Source organism: Platichthys flesus, chromosome 17, assembly GCF_949316205.1.
Source record: "Platichthys flesus chromosome 17, fPlaFle2.1, whole genome shotgun sequence".
Classification (NCBI taxonomy): domain Eukaryota; kingdom Metazoa; phylum Chordata; class Actinopteri; order Pleuronectiformes; family Pleuronectidae; genus Platichthys; species Platichthys flesus.
Window position 1 is genome coordinate 17299166 of NC_084961.1, and position 20722 is coordinate 17319887.

The following is a 20722-nucleotide window of genomic DNA, read 5'->3' on the forward strand; positions in this document are numbered from 1 at the left end:
AAGTGCAGCTTCTGGCAAAATATCAACTTTATTCTGGAATAAGAATAAAGAAAACAATCTTATAGTACATAAAGGCTTCAAGCTAATTTGTATGTATCAAGCAGACTTTGCCTGCTCACATTTCCCCACTAATGCACATATAAATATCAGCACGTATGATCCAGGGACGACGACATCCCGATCACCGGGGTGAGATGTCAATCACTGCAGGGATGGAAAACATGGCTGTGCATTCGATAAGCAGCGTACTCCGCCGAGCCGTGTCTGAGTCTGTGGGCAAACATCAAAATTGTCAGCAAAACAGGCTGCACACTGCTTCATATGTGTCAATTTGTCTCTGAGCGAGTGATGTGCGAGTCCAATGAAAAATTCAGCACCTTATTTGCTGCTGCCTCAGCTGTGTATGAGGGGAATAATAAATAAATCCAAGGCAAACATCTTACGAAGATTTAATGTACATTTATTCTTAACACGTGGAACATATAGTATAAAGATTTCATACTGAATAAATGATATTCATTAAGCCAAAAAAAGGAAAAAAGAGGAATTTACATCAAGTTTTAGCTACATCATCTGAAATACAAATATGCAGAATCCGCATCACTGGAAAAAAAAAAAGAAGAAACAAAATAAACAAAATTAAAATGGTTTCTTCATCAAGGTCTAGTTTGTCATTTATGAAGGAGCTCAGATGGAACTGCAGACATGATTCGTGTTATATTCTCTACACCCAGACTGGAGACAAACTGAAACTTGAAGTTGTGTTTGTTGGGGGTGGCGTTGGACAGCAGCTTAACAACCCTCCCACTGCCCCCACACCCGGAGCGCGATACGAGCAGAGCGAGGCGCCAGAGGAACGGAGAGGGCGGGCGTCAAGTAATCACATGGCGCACTTGATGCAGGGGGAGAGGGGAAGGGGCGACTGGAAATCGTCAAAGATTAAAAATGGTGAAGAGCAACAGAAGTTGAGAAAGAGAGAGAAGTGTAATGTACAACATCATATATACACTGCAGCTCGGACTGCATCTAGAGTTGAGGACCAGTCCTTAAGAGGTGACTTTTTAATATAAGGGTCAAGTCATACAATCAAGGGACAAAGAGAAGAGGTCGGGGTGTTGTAGGTTCACCATACTTTGGGGGGAAAGCCGTTTTCTCTCTCGACATTAACTAAAACTGTTTTTAAAAACTACAGTTTGCTGCCAAGCCAGCGTATCTCAGTGTGAAACAGTATTATTACAGTATGTTTACAGTTTTTAAGGTGTACAGTACAGAAAAAAGTCCTACAATCTACTGCACAGGCCTCCCATGACAGATGTCTGTTCACAGCCAATACTGTGGTTCCTGTGGGGCTGAGTATATAGCATCCAAAGTTACAGCAATTATACCACACCACAGTCCGTGAGTCTATGTAGCCTCCAAACACGAACCATAATATTGTTTAGTCTGTGCCCTCCTCTCCCTGCCGACCCCCAGCGGGAGGAAGCGGGCACACGTATCCCCCAAACTCACTGTAAACGAGACAGCAACTTTGGTTACAGTTTATTCTTTTTTTTTTCTGGAGATTTTTCTTTAATTAAAAAAACAAGTCCTTTCCGCAGGGCAGCGCACTCCTGTCCTATGCCTGGGTCCCAATCTGATCTTCTTTGCCATAATCTTTCCATTTCAGACGTTTAAAATCCACAGCTACTTCATGATATTCCTTCCTTTAGTGAGAAGCAGGGGTAGAAAGACAGTGGAATCCGAGGTGATTTTGCATAAATAAAAAAAAAAAGACAGTCAGTTTTGCTCTTTTCATTCTCTCTCAGCAGACATACGCACACGCATACACACAAAAAAAGGAGGGTGAGGGGAACAGAAAGAGGCAGAGCTGAAACCTCCCACCGGCTGTCATGACTGGCCAATCAGAAATAGTACGTCACAGATCACCTGGGACACCAGAGAGTTCATAAGTGGGGACACTGAGATGTCCAGTAGCCGCGACTCGTACAAAGTGAACTCAGAGTGGTTTTCTTCTACCTTCGCCAAAGCGTGCAGGGCTCGGGCCGCCCGCCGCATCATGTCAACGCTTGTGGGCTCAAACTGGGGCCCGCCCTGCATTTGTAGCAAGGAGCTCTGGCTCTGCTGGTACTGTGTGGCAGCTAGGCTGTCCTCCAAGAAGCCCAGCAGGTTACCTACGCTGGCTTTCTGCACAGCAATAGCCCGAGCGGCCATGCTGTCACCCTGGGCGAGATTCGCCAACAGGACGACCGCCATTTCCCGGCAGACGGCCACCTTGCGCTCTCCGACTAGACGCACCAGTGAGCCGTAGAGTTTCTCCATGCGACTGAACGGCGGTGTTGCGAGAATGAGGTCAACGTTGTTGTCCTGGATGCTGAGCTTGCTGAGGGTCTCAAGAACCAGTCTCTGGGGGGAAAGTGAGCCGTGTGGCCCCAGCGTGGGGAAAGGGTCCAGGGCCTCCGCTGAGGGGCAGACAGCCCAATGGAGCAGGCCATCCAGCAGTGGTAGGCATATACTCTCTGGGTAGATAGAAAGGTCTAGCTGGCCTGAGATGTTTGCAAGAGTGACCAAACAGTTCTCCCTTAACACCTCGAGGCAGTCCCACCACCACTCGTCCCTCTCGCAGCTTACGCCCTCATCTTCCTCCTCCTCCTTCTCGTAGGTGACCGGTGCTTGTTTGCGTTCTGGGTGCCTGTGGTGGAGAAGCACCAGGCGGCCAAGCAGCAGCAGGAGGCCTGGGTGTTTCGACATCTCCAGATCGTTTCCTGGGACGAAGGAGAGACTGCGGACTATGTTGGAGATGCAGATGCAGCGCCGAGCTAGCGAGTCCTGCCAGTCTGACAGAGTGCTGAGTGGCGTCTCATCTTTACTGTGAGGCTCGTCCTCCAGGATCTTCACGTTGCGGCGGCTCTGGAAGTCAGGGTTGATGCTGAACAAGTACTTGCCGTTTTCCTTCTGCTCCTCTGCGCCTCCACGTACCACTTCCTCTGTGACCGACCCTGGACGGGCAGATAGTACGTCATCAATGGTGGCAGTGACTGGTGCGCTGATTGGCAGTAGAGGAGGGGTCTTCTCTGCTAGGGACTTCTGAGGTTCAGACGACTGGGTTGGCTGTGCCAGGGGTTTATCCTCCTCATTGGACTTGGATTTCTCAGGATGTTCTGTTGCCATCTCTAGAAGCTGGACCTTCTTACGGCTCTCAGCGGCCTTTTGCAAGCGTTTCCGTTGCTTGAGGAGTTCCATCCTACTCTCGAAGTGGGTCTGGATGTGTTCGGTAGTGTCCCCCCCACCAATGCTCCAGTGTATCAAGCCGCTGTCAAAGCTCTGCCGCTGCCCAAGCTTCGATGAGTGGTTCAGCAGGAAGGGATTCTTCTTCCGCACGACCTTGATGGGGAGTTTATCAAACTTGCTAGCCTGCTTGGGCTTTTCCGAGTGGAGGTTGGGGTCCACGGAGGACCCTGAGGTACTGGGTTCCTTGATAGAAGGCTTCCTTTCCTTCTCCTCGTCCTCGTCCTCTGAAGACTTGTCTTTCTGGGAGCTCTCCTCCTCCTGTTTCACCTGGATTGGTGAGGAGGTGTCAGGGTTGGCCTTTGATTCCTTTACCTCCTCATCGTCTTCGTCTTCTTCATCCGTGTCCATGTCCTCACCCTCTGGCATGAGGATGTCATCATCAGAGTCCTCCGCAGCATTGGGGTCTATGAGGGTGCGCTGGCCGGGGTCCCCTACTTCATACTCCTTTAAGATGCCGAAGATCTCGATGAGGCAGCGTCTAAAGTACTCAACCACCAGCTCGAGGAATCCAGGAAGCTGTTAACAAAAGGGGACAGTCAGTAAAATAAGCTTCTGAACTCAAGTCTTTTTTTTTGCGCAACAGATGTGACATGCAACTTACCGAGCACAAGTTAAATGTAGAAATGCTGTTGTCATCATACAACAGAATGTTAATGGTGTCCAAGGCCCATGTGCTTTCAGCTAGTAAGCCTGATTTTAGTGACATCATCACTCTCCAAGCCTCAGGAGTGCCTGTGTTAAGACACAAACAGAAAGCAGGTGATTAATATCAGGTTTAATGCTATGTACCATTATGTTTGATTCCATAAACACAATTGATAACTTGTTAATAAGCTCCACTCATCAAGCGCGATGATCTTCTGAAATACCTTTAGTAGCAATTCATACTGTGGCCATAAACTGATTCGGACCGTATCTGCCAAATATACCAGTATATACGATATATCTTTAAGACTGGGTACACAATTGCATGCCTCTCCTTACAGAACTGGATGAGACATATGTGTCTCATCCATGATGTCATCGTTTTCAAGACATGTGACTGATGAATGCATCATGATTGGTTAAAATACTCATCAGTAAGAAAAATGCATTATGGGATGATGTCGTTTTTTTTGTTAGCACTTTTAGGTGCAAGACAGTTTTTTAAGAAGCAGCTCAGACACGTCTGATGATCTAAGCAGGGGGGATATTGAAGCCGATTACAACAGTTTTATGTATTTTAGAAATACCTCAGATTTTATGTGGTCATTTAAAATAAATACTCAGAATTTAGAGTGCATTTTCATTCAGCACATTAGAAACAAACACAGCCCTGTAGACTCTGGCTTTTCTGTAAAACTGTTCTCAATTGGCGGCGAATCTTCTGTGACAGTGTCTAGTTCATGTTGTGGAGTAACATTTTGCTCCTGTAACTAATTCCAGGTGGTTTAATATATGTACATATCTGGGAAGTACTGGGTGAACCTTGAGATAAAAGTTGTGTACCTATGTCTTTTATGGTGAGCCGCCGGCGGGGTTTAAGGTGAGGTTGTGAGGCCTCAATAGAGCCTGGAGGGAAGGCCACATCTCGCCTGATCATGGGTTGCTGCACGGGGGCCTGGCCAATGTGGGAGGCAGGTACTGGAGGTCCGGCTTTCTGCACCTTAATGCCCGGATGCATGTACGGGGACTTGCTGGGGGACGTCCTGCTTTCCATTGGCCGGGGCATGGGCGCTGGACTTGACACCTGAGGAATGTGATTCTGGGAAGTCTGGTAGGTGGATGGCAGGGGTCTGGTCATAGGAGGTCCAGAACCACCAGGGCCAAATGGTGGCTGCCGCTGGTTGACGTGACCAGGCCACTGGCCCTCGTGGTTCATGCGTTGGTCTGATGGCATCATCTCCTCCGAGCGGTTCATGCCATGGTAGCCGGGGCCCTGGCCGGGTACAGGAGGTCCCTGTCGGTTGGGATAGTTCGGGTAGCCGATCTCAGTGCGACCCTGCCACATTGGTCCTTGGGGGCCATCAGGACCTGAAGGCATGGCGTTCGCCATCATCTGGGGCGGCATTGGAGACTGGGAGTTGGGACCTGCAGATGACGGTCCTCTGTCCCGACCAAAGGGAAAGGGGAACTGGCCCTGTGGGCCCGTTGGTCTTCGTTCACCTCCAGGATACGCATTATACTGGTTATACATGTCCTGTTGGCCCTGGGGCCCCGATGGCTGTGGACCCGGCTGCTGCTGACCACTGTAGGGGACACTGTACATTTCACCCTCATGTCGCTTGGCAGGAGGTCCATACCCTCCATCGACAGGACGCTTGTAGTTCTGTCAGCAGAAAACATCCAGCATTAACAACTGATCATGTCAACGAAAACACTTCTAAACAACAATAATACTTTCATCTGTTTAATAAAATGTAACCACAAGTAGTCATGTCTACCAATAATAAAAGATAAATTATAAATTTCTTTGATTAGTGAAATGTTAAAAAGAAGGATTCAAGTTGAAATTAGAGTTTTTGTGAACCCAGAACAAAAAGTTCTTACCTGTTGCTGCTGTGGATACATTCCTGGCTGTTGATTTGGGTAAGGGCCACCAGGGGGAGCTCCTTGGCCAGGGTACTGATTGGTATAGGACTCATGCCTGAGAACAGTAACAAAAAAGTCCATGCCATTGTTATTCAGACAGCTTTGGTATAAAATCAACATGCTTATAATGTGCTTTACACAGGCACACACATTAAAACAACCATCTTCCTCCTAATACAGGCCAGTCTAAACAGTAGATGGTACTGACCGTTGCTGTGGTGGAGGGCGGCTGGGTGAGTACATCCCTGTGTCGGCTCCAGAAGGCATCATGTTGGGCTGAGGAGCTCCTGGTCCCATGCTGCCATCAGGGCCCATGCCTGGCTCCTGTCTGTGAACGCAACAAACAACAACTCTCAGTTTATCGGACTTAATTAGACACAGGACCCTTTGTAACCACTGTTCTGTACATTTGACAATAAATTGAATAAAATGTGCTTACCTTCGATCATATCCGTATGGGTACTGTTGCCTCTGGCCCATCTGCATATTGCCCATGGGGCCTGGGGGGCCTCTGTTATACTGCTCTGCCATCCCACTGTTTGGTCCTGGCGACATGAACTGCTCTCCAGCTTAAAAACAGAAAAACTCAATAGGTCAGTTTCTGTACCAACAAAAGTCCTGTAACATCTCATCTGCTGGTTTTGTCTGCCGCTCACCTTTCCTCATGCCACCAAAGGGATCCTTGGTGGACTCGTAGGGACCCATCCTCCCCATCACCTCTTGGCCGCCCATTGCAGGCTGGTAACCCTGAGAGTTGGGAGTCAAGGCGTTTCTTCTGGAAAATGCTGGGTCGCCACCATCAGCAAAAGGGTCTTGCAAATTCACGCTACTCCTACAGGAGAGCAGGAAGCTTGTTAGCAGAATGTTGAAGTTGAATTCTTTGGTTCATAGTGATATTTTTTCTTTTCATATATTTTCAAGACTCCTACACACTTTGTTTTTGAAATTGTAGTTTAATTCCTAGATGGATTGCTTTGATGTTAACTAGTTCAAGTAAATGGGAAATAGAGTGGTTTTAATAAATATTCTGTTGCATTAAGGCACTTATACAAAGAAGCTAGAATAAAAAAAAATCCAAAGATTTTCCTTCAGTACGTTTGATTGAAAACACTGGGAACCATGTGCAATGAATATGTCTTCTTTCATTGGAAACGTTTTTATTTATAATAAATGTAACAAGCTTATTTTTTGTGTCATTTTCTCAACACCACAGAATGATTTTGTGGCTGCTGTATCGTACCTGACTCCAGGCATTGGAGGCAGTTGTGTGTGTGGAGTGGACGCCGGAGTAGGGGGCTTCAGGTCTCCCCCCTCGGCCATCGAACTACTGGTGGACTGAGGCGTTTGTGGCCCTTGCAGGGATCCAGAACCAGCTGTGAAGCAAAGATAGACATGATGAATACACAGAAACAAATATCAAGTTTCCCAGTTTGTCAAATTTCAATAATTCAAAGAACAACCAGCCCACCCTCTCTCACTCCAGGCATAAAGGCCAGAGTTGATAGTCAGGCGGGATAGTGTTGTGGATAGGCTAAACAGCGGCCATCGTGGTGCTTCAGGAACACACGCTGCTTTTGGCAATACTAAATCCCATTAAAAAATTCCTGAGTACTGCACAGAGGAACAAGGTTTGTGTCGAGCTGACAGGCTTTTGAGTGCACAGCCAGCGAAAATGTTGAATCCTCCAGCTCAACGCAGCACGCCAAACCCCTCACTCCCAACAACCACCGATGGGTTCTCTCTGAGTCACCGGGAAAACAATGATCTAAAATCCTAACTGACAGATTACTGCCCGGACAGGAGACACAAAGGTGTGTGTGTGTTTTGTGTGTGTCTGTGTGTGTGTGTGTGGTTGGGTGTTTGTGTGTATGTCATAAGCCGTTTCCTGATATGACCTACGGCTAGAATCCAGAGAATCGGCTACAGAGTTTACCAGTAGTTTCACACATAACACACAGCGGGAGTTTTTCTGCACGAACACGTTCACAGGATCAAATCCTCTGCATTATTCGGGTGAAAGGTGAAGCAGTCGGGTGCAGCAGACAGAGGCAGGAAGTGATGTGTAAACTTAGCTACGTAGATCACGTGATTATGATTACAGCACCTCAACACTGTCGTCAGCTCATATGACCACAATATCTCTTGACACCTTCGCTGGTCTCTTCTACTTTTTCACAGAGAGACATTTGTTTTCTATTGTTTTTTTTTTCTTAGTGTTGGCATCTGTTGGTGTCGCTCATGGGGAATCCAGCTGGGGATCCCATGCTCGACGTCTCTTGGATTTCTACGGACATTATACAAGTCCAGGCGGATAAAGTCCACAGAAACTACGGAGCGTCTCAATCGGCCATTTGTGTTCACACATGCATCATTCGGATAAAATACAGAGGAACTGCGGAGTCCAGTGCATGTCTGAAAGCAGCTAGAGAGAGAGAGATACATAGTAGAGCTCATCCTTGACTTCAGCTCAGGAGTTCTCACTATTAGCACGCCAGTCTGATGACTCACAGGTTCCCATTCATTACACTGCCACACACACACGTGCACAACACAGGGGTCACTGGCAGGTCACATTTATTCACATTTTCTCACATCGCCCGCTCGCCTCTGCGGCTCTTGCGCACCCACACACACTCACATTAACTGGCCCACCCTCCTCCTCCTCTCCCCCCTCCCCCCTACTCCCTGTGGGCAGGGATTTCCCTCAACTGGAGAAGAGGAGGGGAGGGGGAGGTGGTTGGGGGAATCTTATGAGGATGGGGAAAAAATAGCATGGTAGATAGAGAGTCAGAGAGCGTGAGTGAGAGAGAGGGAGAATTGTGTGACTTTGACATACACACACACGCACGCCTCTCCCCCCCCCATTCATCATTTCTGGCTCTGCACTAATCTCCAGGGACTCTTGCTTGCCTCTGTAGCCGTGGGCCAGGCACTAGACAGCAAGGACACAACCCCACTGACGGGGCATCTCTATCGCCAACACCCCCGCCCTCACACCCCACCACCACCACCACCACCACCGAGCTCCTTCTCCATACTAACTGGAGACCTGACAAGCACCCTGATGTCTCCTGTAACAACACCCCGGCGCTGACTCAGTGCCCCGTGTCTGACAGCCTGGTTCACGGCCAGACTCGAGTAGCACGTGGTCGATCGCGGTCGCTCCTGGCAGCTATAACAGGAGTCCTTCCAAATACAAACAGCTTCCAGGCGACAGCGTGGTCCTGAGACTATCCCATCCCCACGCCCCCGAAAACCTCTGGTATTACTGACTGCAAGTGTAAACTTTTACCCTACCCTCAGTTCAATGAAAGAATTGGCATGCCTAATGCGACGCTGTTCACACGAAAAACCAACGTAGGGGAGTCTTTCACCACGTCCTGTGCAAATGCCAAAACATTCCCCTAAGAGATGTGATCTTGGAATTGTCCGGAGGATGTAGTGTGCTGCCGTGACTGATGCCATTCACTCATCCAACATATACCACAGCAGCAGCAGTGACTTATGGACTCCCCATACAGAAGATTACAAACTATGGTCTATGATTGGCTGTTAATATTGTTATTAATAGGAGACTATAAAACACACTAGTTTATACTCCGATGACAACAGACAAATAGAGTAAGTAGAATGTCTTTAACTGCACAGAAAGCAGGCAGCACCCGAGGGATACATGAAATACGTTTTCATTGATTCAATACAAGTGCAGTTTATTTAAAAGGATGAAATAAATGGTGATGAGATGCAGGAGGATGCCGGCTCTCACCTGGGCTGGGAGGCTGGATTTTTGCCTGGTTCTTTTTGGTGTCTGCGTTGAAGATGTCTGGGGGCGGGTCCTCGCCTCGCTCAATCTTGCACTCAAAGGCGTACAAACACTGGATGTACTGTTTCTTGAGCGAGCTGGCTGCGCTGCTCGACGTGCCTACGTTCAGGTTGGTGGCCAGCTCCCTCCACTTCTTGTTCTTGTTCACCTGGTGGGCGACAGAGAAAGGGGGAGGCTTAAGAGAGCTGCACAAAAAAACCCAACAGCTTCCTTACAAGAACAAAGCTGCCTATTCTGATCTGTAATATTCAGGCATACCTGAGTGAGGCCCCCAATCTCCTTGACGGAAACGTAGAGTCTGAAGAGGTCGAGAGGCTTGCGTCCCACAGCGGGCAGGTTGTTCATGCCCATGGCCTTCTCCTCAGCGAAGGCCAGGAATCTGTCCACCCACATCTTCCTCTCTGGCTCCGGGCCGAGCTCATACAGACGAGTAATCTTTTCGTTGGTGATGGTGGACGAGCTTGACTTCTACAGTACAGGCGATTGAAGGCAATGATGAGTTGGGAGGAAAACCATCAAAGGAGCCACAAGAATTTTGTCACATGGAATCTGAACTTTTACCTTTTTGGTTTCAGGCTTGGGAGTCACTTCCACTTTGTTGTTTATCTTCGGAGCAGGGTTCATTTTCTCCATGCCAAACTCCGGATTGGGAGCCATTCCTGGGTGTTTAGAGGTAATAAGAAGAGGGCATAAAAATAAGGGATAGCTAGTCTATAAAACTATTTTATGGACAGAGCACACACAGTAGTGCTAAAACCACCTAATCAAGGCTTAAGTGTAGATTTACTCACCAGGGGTGTTGTTGGCCACGTTTGCTCCCATTGGATAAGGCCCTGGCCCTCCCTGGTTCATCATACCGTGCATGCTGTTCATGCCAGGGCCATATGGAGAGCCTGTTCCCATCATGCCCTGGGACATGTTTGGGTAGCCAGGAGGCCTAGAGGTGAGAAGGCTTTTTAAGAAAGGGCATTGAGAGAACCAAGACACAACTAGCTGATAAAGTTTTTTATCATTATCACAAAGTAATAAAGATTTAGAGGCATGCCTTGCTTGATGCTGCAAATCTTACTTACAGAGCTCACAGAGTTTAGCTTATTCAGTAGGAAACATTACTTTACTACAATCTCTTTATAAACTGAGCTGTTGTTATCTAAAAACATGTCAGAAACCGCCCTTGCCATTTTTTTCCTAATAGATAACTTTACTACTCTGCCATTTACGCACAAGAGACTGGCTGCAGGCGGGAGGAACCAATCACTTTTTTTGGTCATACAACCAGCACATACAAGCAAAGACACCCATGCACACACTGAGCTGAAACCATGAAAAAAAGAAAAGATAAACTCTCCAGGCTCAAGAGTCTTGATACAACAAGTCGTACTGACCCTCGACAGTCAAGTGCTCTTTTATGACTCATTGAGACTGATGCAGACAGTGGCTTCACAACACTTACCTGTTGTGAATGGAATTAGTGGGCCCATGGTGCATGGAGGGGCCACCATCCTTCCTGTTCATGCCTGGCGGGGGACACATCCCGGACGCTACCTGAGGAGGCAGGCCTGCCATGTTAGCGGCCATTCCAGGACCGTAGGGCCGAGGACCCATCTGGCCCGGGCCTATTCTACCGGGCGGCATGTTTCCATAAGGAGTCCCGCTTGCCTGACCAGGCATGGGGTTCATGGAGCCACCCATTCCTGGGCCAGTGGGGTAGTTGGCGTTGGGCATCGCCGTGTAGCCGGGCTGTCTAGGGTAACCTGGAAAGGTCGGAAATGGAAGAAATTTAGATATCAGCCTGCTGCCCATTTCTGATGATGATTGAGGGCATTCGGTTTTATTTCGGAATTGCATTTCAGTCTAAAACAGAGAATACTGTGGTAGAACCTTTACTAATTTCTTACAAACGATATAAAATCGTTTCAGCAGTCAAGCTCTAAATTTACCTCTGCACTGCCTGTTCTGACAAGCAGCCTGATGAAGCAGGCTTTATCTAGCCTTTGCTGTTCACTGCTATGACTCATAGCAGAACTTCTTCAAAGCCCACAGAAACCATCGGAGACTAAAAAGTGAATCAATATCGTTTCATAAATATATGAAGTGAGAGAAAACTTCAAAGCTTTTTTGAAAATCATCGCTATCTATGAAACTGATGGTCGCAGGACGACAACTGAAAACTCATTCATAATATTTTTAGGATTTGGAAGAAAAAAAAAATCCCAGAGTTGTGTGCATCACTCAGCACTACTATCCCCCTCTGCACTACTATTTTATTTATCAGTGAAAGCCTTTTATTGAATTTATTTTTATGTTGGGGGCTTTATATTTGGGGAGGAGACAGAGAGCAAGCTGTGAAGGGGGGGAAGACAGAGAGTGGAGGAAGGCGGGTCAGATTCGAACACGGGCCCCTACGGGTGAGGCATATCCCGGATGGGCACCGCCCCAGTGAGAGCCTTTAAAAGCAACAACACCCATGCCTCACCTTGTGGGCCGTACTGTCCCCCCTGAGGCCCGTAGTTTCCCATGGAGTTGTTCTGCGGGTAGGGTCCCATCCCACTATGCATCTGGCCTCCTGAAGACTGACGTGGAGATAAGGCGGAGCCAGGGTGTCCAGGGGACCCGTATGGGGGCATCTGAGGGTTACGCATGTACACTGGAGAGGATTGGGAACATCATTAGATGCATAATTTTAAAAAATGTGGGGAAAGAAACTCTGTATCTGCTCAGGCATACTGCTACATAACACATTATGTTTCGGTGTGAAGAACCTGGCTCTTTAGTTTCTCCCAAACACAGCAGTACAGTGCGTCTGTCTGCATTTACCCTCATTTGACCTCGCAAGTAGATTAAAAACTCACTCTGATTTAAAGATTTAGCCAGCGGGAGTATTTACAGAAGGAAGGAATGAGTGCAATCGAAACAATCACACCTAAAAGCTGCTGAGGATGGAGCACACATTCTTTCACGCTATTGGCCACTCAGCAGATGAGGGGTTTCTCTGAATGGGGTTTTCCTTCAGTAGCGATTTGAATACTTAAACCTCTCGAAGCAAGTCTGCTCACTCACCCCTTTCCTGGCCCATGGCTGACTGGTTCATGGAAGAGTGCAAGATGCTGTCCGATTGGACGCTGGGCGGCCGAGGAGGCATCTGATTACCTGCGGGATGGCAACAGCACAGGGACTCAGCAACTTTGGAACTCTCACTGCCACAGTTTTCTATATTCTCTGCTGTCCCTAAATACCTTTCATCAAAATTACAACAAATTAAAACCAATAACTAAATTAGCTGCCTGTTTTGAAGCTATCCATAATCAGTCCTCATGAGTTACCTGGTATCATGTTAAGAGTAACTTAAACTGCCTTCAGTCATGCACTGAACACTGGAGATCCACCTCAAGTTTCTCCAGAGGAGGAATATGTCTTAAACCAAATGTCAGAGTGAGAGGCTCCAGAGTTTCTCCGGACTGTCTCTACCTGGTCACATAATGCAAACTATAACTTGCTTGGGTTCATTTTGATGTACATATTGTCAGTGCACGCACATACTAAGATAGAGAGTACGCCTATAGGCCCATTTCACTGAGTTTTGTTTATACTCAAATCTTTCTCTGAAATAAAGGCTCAACGGATCTTATGTAAATCTTATCTTAAGATAAATCTTAAGTAAAACATTTTGTTGTAGGTTATACTGCATTTTCAGAGATTTAAGGCCTTCAATAAATACACGAAAACTACGCTGAGGCAGAAAAGTTTAATATACATATATACAAAGTAGAAGAAAAGTGTTAAAGATGCAAGTCCAGACATGATATACATGTCTTATACATATGTCATCGTGTAATTTGGGTTTAAGAAGATATCTGTCATTACATGACCATAGTAAAACCTCCAGTAACATTTTGAAATTCAGATACTTGGTATAAAACTGTGTTCTTACCTGGCACAGCAGCTGGAGACAGAGGACCAGTGCGAGAGGTGGTAACGCTGGCAGGGGAACCCACAGGCGAGGGAGAGGGCCCACGTATGCCTGGCAGGTGGGGCGAAGTATGTGGAGAGAAAGGCGACTGGGCGGGGTTGCTCTGCTCGCCCTGACTGCTGGACACCCCTGAAGTGCTGACACCTGGGCTCAGGGCCCCCTCTGTACCAGTGGGCAGGTCGTCGATGGACCCCGACAGATCCTGCAACAAGAAGAGCGATACAGGTTAATGTTGTTATTTTCTACAAGGGAAACGAAGGTGACATCTTTTAACTAGTAATCTTTTATGGCTGGGGACTTAAGTGTTCTTTGCATGTGTGTTTTATTTTGTAATTTAAACCGACAATAGGGTGGGAGTTTTTTGTAAAAAAAAAACATCCATCAAAAAATTATTCTCTGCAACCCTTTGAGTAAGCTGTAATTATAATAACAAAGTGAAAAAACCCATACACAATATCAAAGGCAAATAGGTCTCTCTCTGTGTGAGGGGGAATGTAAATAAAGCAGTGTTTGACTCAGACTCCAAAATGTAAAGAGCTTGAGAAAGTCGTCTCTGCATTTGGAGAAAATATAAATCATATTCAAGGACAATTAAGAAACAAATTCTTCTGCTTTGTCGTGCTCATACTTGTGAGAGGAGGGTGGGAGCGTCTTATTTCAGAGTCAAATCAAAATCAAGTGAGTTGAAATCCAACAGCCACTGATTCACTGCAGCAACCATTGCCTTGTGTCTGTTATTCTCTCATACCAGACTACCAACCTTTTATAGTGCAAACACACATTCGGGCAAAATCACTTCTTTTTTTCCCCCTTTCTAAAAATACTCCACTTCACTGCCATAATGATCCATCTTGGCAAGGAGAGCTCTGTTTGTGTGGCTTGCAAATAGAAAGGGGGGAGGGTTAGGTATTTGAAGCAAGTCATCTTGGGAGGTAGTTGAAATAACTGGTGCTGGGGGTTCAGGCTCTGGTGCCATGTGGTGTTGTCATTGAGCCTCGCTGGCTGTGACACAAAGGCAGGCAGGCAGGCAGGAAGGTTGGAAGGAAGGAAGGCAGACGGCGATGATTATGTTTGTGGGAAGGTGAATGTTTACACACTGGCCACTCACGTGGAGCCCATGTGCTTGTTCAGAAATGCAAGCTCATCTGCCAGTCACATCGGAGGAGGGGGAAAATGGGAGGGAGGAGGAGGAGGAAAGAAAAAAAAAAAAAAACACTCATTGGAAGGTGGCCAACTATTCCCATAGAAATCTCACACTCACAAGCTGGCTGCAGCCCCGAAGCCGGCGGTTTTGCACTTGAAACGGCGCCCGTTGCTATTTTTGGGACATGACCTGATGGAGGAACCCCAGAGGGAGTGACAGGAGGAGAACGCTGATTCAGAATCAACCCCACCCCCCACCCAACCCATTTCCTCTGCCCTCCCTACATCTCTTCCTCCTCCCCTTACTTTGGGAAACTGCACAGACATGGGCCCTTTGACCGATACGGTTCATGTAGCAGCTACAAAACCATGCAAAACTGCCTGAGAGCTTAGTGAAGGACTTAGACTCTGAAGTGTTTCATTGACTGATACCAAAATAATTTTCAGAAATGTAAACACAGGTAAGAACGAGGAAAGCCGCGCTGTATGAACGCCACGGAGGTATGAGATCTTTATGCTCTGTGGTGGAGAGAAGAGATCACACAGCGTGGCATTCCTTGCTTAAACAATCATGGCGGGAACCTTTTCCCAGCAGCAAGCGGTGTCAGCTGACCCCTCTCCTCCCAACCAGAACCACCCCACCTCCGCTCAGACATCACAAGACCGGTCATCTGACTGAGGGCTTGGTCTGAGGGCCCTGGCCCGACTGCCGTGATGACCATCTCAACAGCCATGCCAATGCTCAAAGCTTCAGAGTCACAGCCCAAAAGAAAAGAACGGGGGGGAAAAAGTAATTCGACAACCCTTTCCTGACATAGACCACAGTACAAAGCAGGTCAGGGGTCAGTTTCTGGAGTTACGCCCTGAGGAATTAAATCTTAGCAGGATGTCTGACACACTTCAGTCATGAGACAGGGACCAAGTATGAAAAAGGCAGGCTCCACTCGGTTCAACATTTCATCTACTGCCTCATATGATGATCCCGCCAGAAGATAAAACCCTACCTGAAGTTATTGTAATTATGTTACCTTTAAATCCTTTTCAGTGTTTTCTTTAAAAAATTTTAAATGACATTTTTTCTAATACACTCAAATCCAGGGCATGTGTGATCCAGTGAAGAGTAACTGTCATATGTTGATGTCGCAAATGGCTGTAAAAACCTCAATAAGATGTTATATTGCTATTAAGATGAATACATGTCTACATAAGGAGACAAAGATTGTCAACATCTTAATTTGATTGCTTATTCAAAGTATGGCCAGATTCCGGTTAAGTTTATACAGAAAATCCATTAACATTACCCTTACTCATAATTTTGTTAATATGTACGTGTCTTTGAGCAGCCAAAGAAATGAAATGAATCATTATTTTCATTATTATTAGTGTCCATGTAAACGTCATGTCCAATGGAAACTCACTAAAATATCAATCTTCTTTATTTTAAATCCTTGATGACTCCCTTTCTGTTCTAAATCCTACTGTCTACACCTAGACATGATGGGTGAATGCACATATTCAAATGATATTCAAATCCCAACAACAGACCAGTTATGTTGGTGAATCAGAGCTTCACAGAAAAAAGGCCATGATGTTTAGTGTTTTCAAGACCATCATTTAAATTGATCACCAGACTGGACGGGACCGGATCTGGGTGTCTTACTGCCTCGGCTTAACAACTTCCTTGGGAAAACTATGTGAACTCTGGTAATGTTTCTATGAATTCTATATGATCACCAGACTGTAAATAATCACTGTTTACATCTATCACTTAAATATTTATCCACTATCCATCATATTAAAGTCAGAACTTGAGGCATTTTTCATTTCTCAGGGGAGACGAGGACTTGGCCCTCAGCCTGTGGCCTGTGCTGTTCCTCATTCTGTAACCCGTAGCAGTGAAACAACCATTTCACCTTCTCCAGAAACAAAATTATTAATTCAGTGGATATTTCAGTGTTTTCATGTTTTGGAAAAATGACAATTTCCTTTGTGTTGCCATTTAGTTCTGCAACCATAGCACAGTCAAAGGACAGAATGAGTCAAGGCAGGGTTAATGAAACACAGCATTGACAAAAGTATGAGAGTAAAGCTTGGCACACCCTCTGTGGGTTAAGTACTGTATGACAATTAATTCCAATACATTTTTAACCAACAGATGTGTTCATTCCCCAACAAACACACTGTTTCAAAAAGATAAAGAAAAAATCTTGGTGAAATTGCTTCAGGTTGTGTATTAGGCCTAGCTCTTTAGTATTGTGATGATATCTGACAACGGGCAGCTCCCATCCCTCAGCCTGGATGGGCCTAAACATTGTACACAGACACACACTCACACACCGACACCCACACACATCCTTCTACATCTATCTTTGCGGGGGCCTGTCATTGACATAATGCATTACCTAGCCCCTTACCCTGACCTTAACCATCACAAATGAATGCTTAACCCCAACCCTGACATAAATCATCTTTTATTCTAAACACTAAAACCAAGTCTTAACCCTCAAACATATGTTTGACCTTGCAAGGTGCCGCGTTTTGATCTCCACCAAATATTGTGGAATTATGGTTTTCGGACCACGTAAATATAGTGAGACAAATGCACCGACACACTAGCTCCTACCTACTCCCACTCTGCAGCCATTGATTTTTCCCAGCTCAATACTGCACAGCACCAGCCTGTTCTGCTGACTGCACAAGCTGGACAGCGAGAGGAGAGGAGAGGAGGGTGGTGGGGGGATGGGGAGCGGGGGTTGGTCTGTGATACTGATGCTGCCCAGACTCTGCTACTCAAACTGTTCATAATTAGTAGGCAAATGATGAAGAAGACACGGATCAGGCTAGGCGAGGAGTTGAGGGACGATGGAGAGGCTAACTTGGAGTGTGTATGTGTGCGTTTTTATGTGGAGGGAGGGTGTGATGAGCTGGAAGGTTACAACCAAATTATCTATGACAAACATAACTGTTGATAACACGAGCGTATGAAAAATACAGGAAAAATGCTGTTTTTCTGCTCCATGAAGGAGGTGGAGAAAGCTGTGTTGTGGAGAGGAGGAGAGAGCTGCAGTTCTTGCTGTGGAAGCTTCTCTATATGGCAGCCATTTTGTGTTTTTCCCAGCACTGCCTGACATGGAACTATAGAGCTGAGAACAGCAGACCACGCTTCATGATGTTTGAGGTTTGAAGAGAGGCAAAATGACAGGTTTATATGATGAAATTTCACTTAATATAGATACACTAAAACAATTCTATCAAATTTCTTTAAATGCAATTATTGTTCATGAATGTGGAAAATGGCAGAGGGTCTTAACTCTTTCCACAATTCCCATATTCTCCACTACTCTTCTGAGTGTGCCTGTGCTGTCTCTGAGTCATCTGCTCTGCTCTCCCCCGTCCTAATGTATTCCATTTGCAGATTACTTCACTGAATCAATCAAGCCCGACCAGAGCCATTAGTCTGCCAAGCCAGCCGATTTCTTTTTTTTCTTTTTTTGGTAGGTTATGAGAAACAGAAAGTGGGAGGGTAGAGGTAGCGTAGTGGCCCTGAGATAATGAAACATATCTAGAATGTGTGACCCTGGCCAGTAGTGTAACTAGATCCAGTGGTGGAGGCGGCAAGGAGGGAGAGGAAGGCAGGAGAGGAGGGGGGGGGGGGGCAGAGTTCATCCCTCAGTCACACTCTCCCTGACCCAGTCTTCTCTTGTCATTCTCAGACCTCAGGGTTTCACCAGCTGCCTGGTTGGCAGGCTTCCTTCTTCTCAGGCCTCCAGATGTTTAACACAATATACAGGGGGAGGGATAAAAAAGAAAAAAGCTCACTCACTCCAGACGTGCATGCTCACACATCCTCTGTGGTGAGGTGATAGATGAGGAACGGAGTAAGAGAAGGGAGATAAAGGAGGGGAGGGAGAAAAACTGGCTGCATCTCAAGGGCTGCCATGGTTACTGTGATCCACGTGGTTGACACATTAGAGCCGACACAGTCCCTCCCCCCTGTTGCTGCCATCCCTGTCTGTCTCTCTGTTTTTTCTCTGGCTGTGTCTCTCGCTCTGTGGCCTCCCTGCGTGCCTGGCAGGGTCACAGTGCAGTCAGCTACTACAAAAGAAGAAGCCCGTCATTGTTACAGGAAACGCAGACGTACCAAAGCTGCGCCCACCCCCCACCCCCCTCACTCCACCGCCGCCACCGCTTTAATTACACACTCAGCCTCCGGGCCTTTGGCGAGGAGGAAGCCTGGGAGACACGCACATAAACATGGAGAGTGGACAAATACAAGATGACAAAGCCTTGAACTTCTTTGCCGTCTTTCCTAAGTCCCCGATGTTTATGTTTATAAGTTGACGACCTGGTCAGTGATAGCTTGCCAGTGCCGGGCATCTACCGTTCAGTCAGGGCAAAATGGGCTTTTGATACCCGCAAAAGGGTCATGGGAGAAGTCTTCTCTTCCTTTTAAACATAGGATCAACTGAAATTGTCTTTGCATATGCTTTAAAGAGGGTTTCTCCCAGCTCAGTGTGTGAACATGCTGACTTGACTTCACTGAGCACAGATGCTCATTATCTCAACACAACGATCCTATCACTTCTATCTGTCACAGACGGGTAACAGATAGACCGGGAGCGCTCAAACTAAATAATATTCAGGCCCTCTGGTCTAAGAAAACACCCGATCGACTCCATGTTGCATTACCATGATAAGACGGCAGGAAATGTCCAGATGTTGAATAAGACGATTGACAGGTGGGTGTCACTGGCACCTCAGCCACCTCCCCGAGAGTCCCACCTACATCCAGGGGCTGTGCCTAGCTACAAGGGGCTTCTGAGAAGTCCATCACAGGCTAACAGAGAAGCAGATTCTAGTCCCAGCTCAAGGTTTGCAGGGCTGAGCTCAACCATAAGGGGGCACTCCCATCCCACTATGAGGGAAGAATTGGAGAAAGGAGGAGAAGCAAGGCAGGCCCCTGTCTCATACAGCAAAGCAGCAGCCATTACAGGGTTTCACATACAGCACAGTCTGATGAGAAACTCTCTATACAGTTAGGAGAGATGATAGATGCAGAATGCAACCTGTGGCCATGTAGCCACACCATAGTATAGATATGAAATATTGAACATGGCTAATGATTGTGTTTGAATGTCAAATTAACATGCAAGAGTTCTGTTATTTCATTTCTCCAAAATGTAGACTATCAACTACGGTGGATGGTGACATCAGTGGGGTGACACGGTGCTCTGAGCCTTGGAGCACCCTGCTGGGATTAGTTATCTTGCCTGAACCATCAGCACCACAGACACAATGTCTGCTACCTCCACAGACGAGCTGGCTTCAGCTCCCCAGAGATTACCTTTACACTGCTACTTCATCACCTGCAGCCAGGTGGGATGGTTACCAGCCTGGACTAAAAAGTTAAAAAAATGAAACAGTGAACCAGCAGAAATGTTGAAAAAGAGTCGAGGGAATAAAATATAAAATTAATTTGACGCTGATCAATATGGTTCTGCTTTAGTATTCCTGTGTGCTTCAGGCTCATAGTCAAAAAGAAAATAAAGGCCAACCATGAATCTTGATCAATGAGTGGAGAGTTCTTTTTTTTTTTAAATGCTCCACATTTGCCTAATTGAGCTTCACTGAGGGGGTTACAAAAAAGGGGGTGCGCAAGAACACTGCAGCAGCCTGTGTGTAGCTAGCACACAGTAGATGCAGGGATGTGGTGAAGAGGAGGAGGGAAGGGGTCAGTCTGATTGCTGTGAATAATGGGGAGATGGTGTGTGCGTTGGGGGCCTTTTGTAGAGATCACAATAGTAGCAGGGAGTCCCAGGGCAGCGCACAGATGCCCAAGTGAGGCAGGCAGCTGCCCAGCCCGAGGTGAGGGGTGCTGGGATACGGCAGATCATGGGGGCTGGAGGGGCCTTGGAGTGAGGCAAGAA

General features: G+C 46.7%; 1 protein-coding gene across 3 annotated transcripts in view; it reads right to left on the reverse strand.

Moving 5' to 3' along the window:
* Nucleotides 1–444: 444 nt before the first annotated feature.
* arid1ab (AT-rich interactive domain 1Ab) overlaps nucleotides 445–20722 on the reverse strand; it is a 52514-nt gene continuing 32236 nt past the window's right edge. For all 3 annotated transcript variants that reach the window (XM_062409443.1, XM_062409442.1, XM_062409445.1), the window contains 16 exons: nucleotides 13614–13854; nucleotides 12743–12832; nucleotides 12159–12329; nucleotides 11136–11436; nucleotides 10474–10619; nucleotides 10244–10341; nucleotides 9941–10150; nucleotides 9626–9830; nucleotides 7100–7232; nucleotides 6516–6691; nucleotides 6299–6428; nucleotides 6068–6187; nucleotides 5818–5914; nucleotides 4777–5596; nucleotides 3890–4020; nucleotides 445–3804 (listed from right to left, as the gene is read on the reverse strand). In XM_062409443.1, the coding sequence (XP_062265427.1) occupies nucleotides 1888–3804; nucleotides 3890–4020; nucleotides 4777–5596; nucleotides 5818–5914; nucleotides 6068–6187; nucleotides 6299–6428; nucleotides 6516–6691; nucleotides 7100–7232; nucleotides 9626–9830; nucleotides 9941–10150; nucleotides 10244–10341; nucleotides 10474–10619; nucleotides 11136–11436; nucleotides 12159–12329; nucleotides 12743–12832; nucleotides 13614–13854 (4986 nt within the window). In that variant the 3' untranslated portion in view covers nucleotides 445–1887. The remainder of the gene's footprint in view (nucleotides 3805–3889; nucleotides 4021–4776; nucleotides 5597–5817; nucleotides 5915–6067; nucleotides 6188–6298; nucleotides 6429–6515; nucleotides 6692–7099; nucleotides 7233–9625; nucleotides 9831–9940; nucleotides 10151–10243; nucleotides 10342–10473; nucleotides 10620–11135; nucleotides 11437–12158; nucleotides 12330–12742; nucleotides 12833–13613; nucleotides 13855–20722) is intronic.